The sequence below is a fragment of the Odontomachus brunneus genome, unplaced genomic scaffold, assembly GCF_010583005.1.
Source record: "Odontomachus brunneus isolate Ranch 3 - 2012 unplaced genomic scaffold, Obru_v1 Obru_scaffold_252, whole genome shotgun sequence".
Classification (NCBI taxonomy): Eukaryota; Metazoa; Arthropoda; class Insecta; order Hymenoptera; family Formicidae; genus Odontomachus; species Odontomachus brunneus.
Genome location: NW_022639702.1, coordinates 221,106 through 230,972, shown reverse-complemented (window position 1 = coordinate 230,972; position 9,867 = coordinate 221,106). Strand labels below are relative to the sequence as shown.

The 9,867-nt window shown below is 38.0% G+C and overlaps 1 protein-coding gene across 1 annotated transcript in view; it reads right to left on the bottom strand.

The window, feature by feature from the left end:
* Positions 1–1,919: 1,919 nt before the first annotated feature.
* LOC116852734 (protein phosphatase 1L-like) overlaps positions 1,920–9,867 on the bottom strand; it is a 60,394-nt gene continuing 52,446 nt past the window's right edge. The window contains exon 3 of the mRNA XM_032833365.1: positions 1,920–4,179. Coding sequence (XP_032689256.1) covers positions 4,095–4,179 — 85 coding nt within the window. The 3' untranslated portion in view covers positions 1,920–4,094. The remainder of the gene's footprint in view (positions 4,180–9,867) is intronic.

Genomic DNA, 9,867 nt, shown 5'->3' with positions numbered 1-9,867 from the left:
TTCAAGGTCATTGCTGACTCCCCTAAACTGCAGTTTTACCATGAGAAATTTTAATGAAAAGCTTGATTGACAGGCAAACTTCGGATAAGCTATTGGTAGTGCCATGATGTTTCGTGTGTCATTCCCTGGTGACATCTGACGATTTCTTTATACAGGGTGCGGCGCCAAAATCCGGACAAAATTCAATTTGAAATTCTCGCCGTTCTATATCACTAGTAGATATCGCGATTAGCGTTCAAATAGCTTGACGCATGTATTAAACCATCATAACCTCGAAACAGTCGCAATGTTGAAACCAAGTGCGGAGTATAATCGAAGAGCCGCGATTATCGAAAGTGTTCGCCCTGGGCGCTCGGCGACAGAAATCATTCGGTTCTTTGGGTACCCGAGATCGACTGTGTATGATGTTATTGCAAAGTACGATAAGTCGGATAAGTCCAATGAAGGTTTTGCAATATCATCCAGTGAGGGTGATTCATGCCACCGCATTTTTTTAATAAAAGCGAAAATGTTACAAAAGAAGTTTATTTGCGTGTTCTGACAAATGTAGTAAAGCCGTGGATGGAAACTGTGTCGTCTGGAAAGCCGTATGTTTTCCAGTAGGACGGTGCGCCCGCCCACACAAGTCATTTCGTGCAAAATTGGTTGTCGGACAACGTCGACATGTTTTGGTCGAAAGAATTCTGGCCTCCCAACAGCGTAGATTTGAATCCTTTGGACTTATATGTATGGAGCGTAGTTGAAAAGGTCACGAACAAGTCCAGACATCCAAACGTCGCATCATTGAGAGCCGCTATTGAAGCGGCATTCACCGATATGGATCATGACACATTAAAGCGCGCCTGCGCCCGCTTCAGACCGAGAATGGAGGCGGTCATTCAAGCAAGCGGGGGATATATTGAGTAAATGTGTTCTTTATGACCTTACAAACAATGTGGTTAAAAAAATTTTGTAAACCTTTTCGTTTTTGCAATAAAAAATGTTTGAAAAAAATGTATAATTTGTCCGGATTTTGGCGCCGCACCCTGTATACTTGGCGTCGCGGTACTACCGTGCCACTTGATGATTGTGTCTTATTACCGTGCGAATGCAGAGCCCAGCGACTTTCCGAATTCTTTGTGTATTGCCCCTTTTTGTAACATTATTCGCTGCTAAGCTTTGCATCGTAGTCTCGTGAGAATGGGCATAATCCGTCTATCACCGGACATCGGACAAGCACAAACATCAAGCGCGACTAGGCTCATCAGCGTTATATAAAAAACCGCTGACCAGTATCTTTAAGAAACACGGAGAAGAGCCTGTGAGCGCGGATTCCGAATCCGTGATAGTCTGTTTTCGCGCGGAAGCGATCAGAGACGATCGCAATTATACGTAAAAATCTTCTAAATCTTTAGTCTTCTCTCGGGATCCTGCAAAAATAGTCGTATCGACGTTGTCATCGGTTATCGTTCTCTTATTATTTCTTATAACAGATTTTGGTAAAAGTACCGAATAGGTAAAAGGACCCAACTTTTATGACCTTGACTGACATATGTTATAGAGGCCACTCTTCTGAGTGACCTTCTGAAGGTTTTAGTCGTTGCTCATTGTTTATTAAAAAGTTATGAACAAAAGAAGTTATATAAAATGAGTGTAATTTTTGGACACCGTATATACAAATACATCAAATTTGTAGGCTAGGAAGATGCCAGCCGTACGCGCACACACACACACACACACACACACACACCCACACACTGCTCGCGGTGGGTGTGTATGTATATAAAATAGAAACAAACGCACCTAGCGCGAGCCCGCCCTGTTGGGCGGGCGAAGGGAGCAGTGTGCAGGGCAGCAGTATGTGTGTGTGTGTGTGTATGCAACTAAACGTAACACGCGGCTTCCAAATTTTCAACATGCATTTGTATGAATTTCTCAATGTAACATTCCTTGCATTTTTTAAAGAAAAAATACATGAAATATATAAACAAATATTTTATTGATGAATTGGTGTGATAGAAATATTTTTCGCATGCAGGCGCGCGCGCGTAATTAATGTACCTTTTTTGTGAATATCTTTTTAACAAACAATGAGCGGCAGTTAGAAGCTTTTGAATGTTACTCAGGGTAGTAGCAGACATATTCCTAGCCTACAAATTCGATGTTTTTGTATATAAAATGTCCAAAAATTATATCCATTTTATGCAAATCCTTTTGTTCAGAGGTGGCGCGCTCACCGCCTCGGCCAAGCGCTCTTGGCCTCCTGGAGGCACGACCACGTGAATGTGCTCATCCTCTCTCGAGGCCCTTCACTGATCCGAGATGTTCCAGCAACCAAAGGACACAGAGGTGGCGTGTCTGCCCTGCGCTCTGGACTCCCCGATAGCCGGACCGTCTCACTCACCTCCGACGCCGCGTCGCTTCCAGGTCGACCGACACATACGATCACCAATCGATCACCCGTCGCGATACCATCCGAGCCTCGACCGACCGACTCACCCGCCACGCACCGCCGCGGATTCGAACATGTCCGCCCGCACCGCTGCCGTAACCGGACGCTCGCGTTAGAGATAAGCTTAGATTTAAGTCCGCGTAGATATAAGTTTGCGTTTAGATGTAAGTTTGCGTGTAAAGTTAAGTGTAGAGGTAAGTGTGCATACTTAAGTCCTGTAAGCAATCAGAATAAATTTTGTTTTCGTTATCCACATTCACGACGTGCTTCACTCACCCACTCACACGCCCACTCACATCGAACCTAGAACTCACCGAGAACCAAACCTAGCGTCGCAAGAACCCGTGGAAATCGGCGAGCTCATCTTCCGCCGTTCTGTGTCACGAGCGTTCGTCTGACCGCTCCGAGAGGAACCGTGACAACATGGTAACCCAGATTCATACTCTTACTACTCTAAGTGCCCGATATCTGAGTTATAATATTACATTTTCTTGTGTTTTCTATTTCTTGCTAACTGATATTTCGTACGCGTATAGATAAATAATATATAAGTTATATTTATAACAAAACTTACCCTTCTTTAGAAATTATTTTCGAGTTCCCGTCACTTCATGACGACGGCTGTATTGAAGATTTTATTCTTGCCATTCCATTCCCTCTCCTCGAAAATACAATAATTTTGGAGTCCAGAGTAACATATTTGCGAACTACGTACTCCATCGCTATTAGCTGAACTGTCATTAACCGATCGGCTTTAATTCTTTACCAAGGGTTAAAAGGTTAAGTAAATAGACTTATGGAGGTTATTTGCCCACGATTTAAATATAGCGCACAAACACACTATATATATGTGTATTTTCCTAGATAGTTTATTTTCCTAGATATGTTTATTTTCCTAGATAGAATTAAAATAACCTGCGATTTCATTTTCATATAAATGTAAATAAATGTAATGCACTTGCACACATATGAATATTACACGATGTATACATACATATATGCGCATTAGATATACATTTATTTATTATTGGAAGTTGTATTCAAACTGTAACAACGACCAAAGTACATATGCAAAGTACAGTGCATTAAACTGAAAAGTCTTCTATCACTTTGCAAATAACCACAATTATTAAATTTTTCAATTTGAGTAGTAACTACAATTAACATCCGTCAAATGCTCAAGTACAGTCACTCATAAGCTTTAATTGACAGATGAAACCAACATCTATTTTTTCACTTTATTATTGAACTTCTTGAATTTGATAGCCATATCATGGTCATATTGGCCATATTATATATCATTAATTAGCTCCTTGAAATAAAATAGTGGTATCAATCAATCATGCGATATCGTAGTTGAATCAGAGATGCGCCTTAAATTAATATAATTAACATTATTTATTTATTTTGTGTAGAAATAAAATAAACAATTATTCATTAATACATTAAAAATATAAATCTTTTTATGTTAATTTCCATTATTATTTTTTACGTTATCAAGACCACGTTTTCAAGATCGAGATTAAAATTGTAAATATGATATATATATACATATAATAGCAGCTCTGCAATAGTTTAATTATCAGTAGCAGGTTAGATTACTTTAATGACTAGATTTTTTTGAAACCTTAGGATTAAACATGCAGAGTATGGACGAGAATTGTCATTTGTCCTTTTCTGACTCCGATACGTTGTCTTGGCGATTCTTCAAATTAATCACAACAACAGTAATATTATCTGCAGATCCCCTATAACATACAAAAGTTTGAATATGACATTAATATATAGCATTTAATACAATAATTTATTTGGTAAAATTGCTGAGAAAAGAATTTTGATAGTCTTGATATTGAAAATTTTACCTAAGCCATGATCTTGAATAATTTAAAAACTTATGCTTTTGAGTAACTATGTGTAAAATATTTTAAATGTCTCTTGCTGTTTATTAAATATTATTAATGTTTTAAATGCAATGTTTTAAATGTAACTATATGTTGCAGGACATAATATGCTGACGTAAGTATGTCTCGGTTAGATTCTCTCTTTGAAAACTAAAATTTCGGAAAAAATATAACCTATCATAATATTTGTTATATCATTATGAAAAATATAAGAGTATAGGTATTAAAGTTTTCACATATTTTTCACAAACTTTTGTATGTTACTAACTATTGTGCCAGCGTATAGCTCCAGATTAGATAAAGAAATTCAGGACGTTCAGAGAACTTCAGCAGTTACAAGTCACAAAAACACAAAAATTTATACTATTTTAGAAATCTATTCCTCAAAGTTTATATGGTATATGTGGTAATTTTTACGCCTTAAAATTATTTATATTAAAGAAAATAATAACTTGTGTTTGTTCCGAAATTCTACGGATATTTGTATGTGGATCCAAATTAACAGTTATCAAAACGGCAACTTTGGTTCCGTTGTTTTTCTCATAATATGATCGTTAATGGTTCTATTACTTTAAGTGTACCAAATTGTTTTGTTCGTGATATAATTCGTAATATTGAACGTATTGTGTCAATGTCTATCTGGATATCGTTCATTTAATGCTCTTAATCTTTCAGTTCCATTTCTTTCACATGTATGATAATTTATCAAAATGTCCACAATTGGTGAATTAACTATTACGCCAGTGTAGTTAACATTATGCGTTTAGTGTTACAACGAAACTAAGCATCGTCATAAGACAATAAACATAATCATAAACATGATTGGCACACATTGAAAGTACTGTGTACGGAGAAATTCTGAGAAGAACAGTGGATTATTTGACACACAGACTTCATCTATGTCGTCAAATCCAAGATCACAATTTTGAATATTTATTGTAAAAAGTGAAAGTATTAGGTGTACAACTTTGCTTCCGCCGTTTTTTTCCGAAATTCGAGGCTTTATTGTAAAAAATTGGTTATACATTTATGATTCAAAGTATTGTCCATCGCTGGCCACTACTTTCTCCCATATTTCGGATAGCGTACGAATCCCGCGTCGAAAAAACTGGTCATCTTTTGAGGCGATCCACGAATCGATCCAATTTTTTACTTCTTCATAAGACCGGAACTGCTGGTCAGCCAGGCCGTGTGCCATTGGTCGAAACAAGTGATAGTCAGAGGGAGCAACGTCTGGAAAATATGGCGGGTGAGGTAGGACTTCCCATTTCAACGTTTCCAAGTATGTCTTGACTACTTTTGCAACATGGGGTTGAGCATTGTCATGCTGCAAAATCACTTTATCGTCTCTCTCGTTGTATTGCGGTCGTTTGTCTTTCAATGCTCGGCTCAAACGCATCAATTGCGTTCGATACCGATCGCCTGTTTCAGTCGGTTTTAACAGCTCATAATACACTACGCCGAGCTGGTCCCACCAAATACAGAGCATGACCTTGGAGCCGTGAATATTCGGTTTGGCCGTCGACGTGGAAACATGGCCAGGAACTCCCCATGATTTTCTGCGCTTAGGGTTATCGTAATGAACCCATTTTTTGTCCCCAGTAACAATGCGATGCAGAAATCCCTTCCGTTTTTGCCTTTCAAGCAGCTGTTCACAAGCGAACAAACGCCGTTCAACATCTCTCGGCTTCAATTCGTACGGCACCCAATTTCCTTTGTTCTGAATCATTCCCATGGCCTTGAGGCGTTTTGAAATGGCTTGTTGAGTCACTCCCAATGATCGTGCCAATTCTTCTTGATTTTGACGAGTTTTGATCAAGTAATGCCTCCAATTCTGCATCTTCGAAGACCTTCGCTCTTTCATCGCTATGCTGGTCTTCGACGTCAAAATCACCGTTCTTGAAGCGTCGAAACCACTCACGACACGTTCTTTCACTAATAGCGGCCTCACCATAAGTATTTGTATTTCATGAGCCTCAGCCGCAGATTTCTTCATATTGAAGCAGAAAATTAAAACCTCTCGCAAATAACGAGAATTTGGCTCGTAAACTGATATTTTCAATCAAGAATAACTTTATGATGTAGACATAAATCGACTAATGTTTCTATGGAGTTATGTTAACAGATGCTCAAGTTTATTGTATGACGTCTATGATCTATTTATTTCGATCACTACTTACCGCTAAAGTCATCTATAGGAAAACGACGGAAGCAAAGTTGTACACCTAATACAAGGTATATAAATGACTTTATTTTATTACGTGTTTGCGACCTTTATTAACCTTGAATGATTTTATCTAATACATTATTGAATTTACCTCAGAAAGGGCTACTATGCAATAGAAAGTATAGTATTTTATTTTAGAAAAGTAAGTCAACGCTTCCATCCCTTTCCTAAGCTAAACATTTTTACTATACAGGGTCATCGAAAAGTATCGGACCCCCCTAATATCTTCAGTTAAAATGCATTTTGGAGAAAATGTCCAATAGCAAAGTTGTATGGTTTCAAGCGGGGAGTAAGATGATGACCTTGACTTTGACCTTGACCATGTCCTTTAAGATCATTTCAAGGTCAACGTTATTTTTTTAAATGAAACCCCCTACATTTTATTGCATATTCTTATAGCTTATCTCAAGAGCTTTCCAAAACGCTAGAATAAAACATTTTTTCATTAAGTACTTTTTGAATTATAAAGGTTGGAAGTTAACAATTTTTTGACACAAAATGTAAAATATCTTGTAAAATTTAAATATCTTGTAAAATTTAATTTTCAGTAATCATAACCTTAATACTTTTGTGCGCGGAATAATGAGATCAATTAATTGGTTTAAAGAAAATACATTAATCGAAAAGTGTTGAATCCCCCTAATATTTTCAGTAAGAATGTATTTTGGAAAAATGTCCAATAACAAAGTTGTACGATTTCAAGCGGTGATGCTAGTAGGCTACGGCGGAATACTGTCCGAAAGTGTTCGCGAGAAGCTGCTCGAATGCGTGAACTGGCCGGATCCACACGCCACTCTTGCCTTAACTGGCCGGAATCGCGCCACTTAACAAATTGTTAACTTCAAACCTTTATAACTCAAAAAGTATTTAATGAAAAAATGTTTTATTCTAGCGTTTTGGAAAGCTCTCGAGATAAGCTATAAGAATATGCAATAAAATGTAGGGGGTTCCATTTAAAAAAATTATGTTGACCTTAAAATGACCTTGAAGGACATGGTCAAAGTCGAAGTCAAGGTCATCATCTTACTCCTCGCTAGAAATCATACAACTTTGCTATTGGACATTTTCTCCAAAATGCATTCTAACTGAAGATATTAGGGAGGTCCGATACTTTTCGATGACTCTGTATAATGTTCTTATTTGTATTGAGCATGTCGGTATAAATTATTTTTCCATGTCTTTAAATTTTAAAAAAATATGATCGGTTACCTTATACAAATCACCCTGTACGTATTAGGTAGTAAACTTAATTCCTCCAGTTTTTTGTCTCCAAAATTGATTTGTTTCGAAGGAAAGATAAATAAATACCTTAATGAAAGTAATTTCCTCCATTTTTTACTACTTTTTCCCATCTCTCTGGCATCAGAATAATCCTACGACAGTAGAACGCAGTGTCTTTCGAGGCGATCCATTCTTCCATTTACTTTTGGACTTCTTCGTAACTGGAGAAATGTGTCCGTAAGTGTGTGTTGCATCGACTGGAAGAGATGGTAATCCGATGGTGCCATGTCTGGAGAGTACGTTGGATGCAGGAGGACTTTTCATTCAAGCTGTAGAAGTGTCTGATCTATGCTTTTTGCAACATGCGTTGCGATAACTTTCCGTTATCATGCAAAAGAATGACTTTGCACTACGATTGTTGACTACGGATGGTCTGTTTTGCATCAATTTCACTCAATTGGCATAATTGTTATTGGTAGCGATCAGCTACTGTAACGATTTCATTTGGACGCAAGAGCTCGTAATACAATACACCCTCCTGGTTCCATCAAACTAAGGTCTTATGTCCATGAATATTCTTCTTCGGTATTAAAGTAGATGATTGGCCGGGGTTCGCTCATGATTTTTTCTGCTTGGGATTACCAAAATAAATTTATTTTCAACGCCAGTCATAATACGCCACAGAAAACTCTTTTTTCTTTGTCTGGCAAGCAAAGAAGTTGCGATAGACAAACGATTCAAAATGGCATTTTCTGACTACTCATATGATACTCATATTCCTTTCTTATGAATTTTTCCGTGCGAGCGTTTTGAGACGGTCGTTGAAGTAACATTTAATGCTTTTGACAACTCTAAAACCGTTTGAGCTGGATCCTTAATTGAGAATTGAGCAATTCTTGCATTTCGAGGTCTTCAAATTTTTTCGGTTCTCCGGGAGGTTCTTTTTTTTCCACGTCAAAATTACCGTTTCGAAAGCGTTCCAACCAAACTCTATATGTTATTTCTGATGGAGTTTCATCACCATACACTTCTCATAATAAAAGATGCGTTTCAGCTGCGATTTTCTTGAGGTTGAAGTAATAAAAAAGCACATGTCGAAAAAAACAGCAGAATTTATCGCGGTTCATTTTCAATCAATTGGAAAATTTCTTTGGCGTCAAGAAATCTAACCTATGAGGACTGAATCACTTTCAGCAATGTATAAACTACACAAACCACACGACTTCACCGTTGAAACTTGCCGGCGTTGCCAATTTGGAGCTGGCACTCTCTGGTAGCGAGCGGCAGGAATTAAGTTTACCACCTAATAAAAGCATAGTGCACTATAATTTTTTTCATTTTAATCACATTACTTTTATATAAGTAGGTATTATAGGCCGGTTCTAACCCAGGTCCTCCGAGGGGGGGTGAGGAGCGGGGGGTACCGCGGGCGAGGGGGGTATGACGTTACGGGGAGGGCGTCATGGGGGGATATGACGTCACGGGGGTATGACGTCACCGCGGGAGAGGGGGTTATCATCGGTCGGTAATTGGGGGGGGCATACCGATGTTACCGACGGTCGGTAATTTTTACCGATATTATATAACATTTAATTTTTTTACCAACATATAATTTTTACCAACATATAATTACCGATAATACCAACGATCGTTAATTTATTACCGATATTATATACCAACATTTAATTTTTTACCAACATATATATTCTTTACATAATTTTTACTGTCATCTTTACATAATATCGATAATCGGTAATTACCGATATTATATAATTTTTTCTATCTGCTTTTGATAGATCATTTTACCAATCTGCGGCGGTTTTCGCGGCGGTTTCCGCGGCGGTTTTCGCGGCCAGTTTTTGCGCCGCCCGCGCCGCCAGCGCATTTCGCAGCGTGATTTTTTAGTCAGCTGCAAACTCTAATATTCTGCAAACGTATGCATTCGACAATTAGATGCGCAAGAACTAGAATGTGACACATGATATTCTTATTACTAATGAGCACGTACACTGTGTCCCCACGACAAAATTTTGCAAGCGATGTATACATTCGACAATTAGATGCCCAAGAACTAGAATGTGGCACAT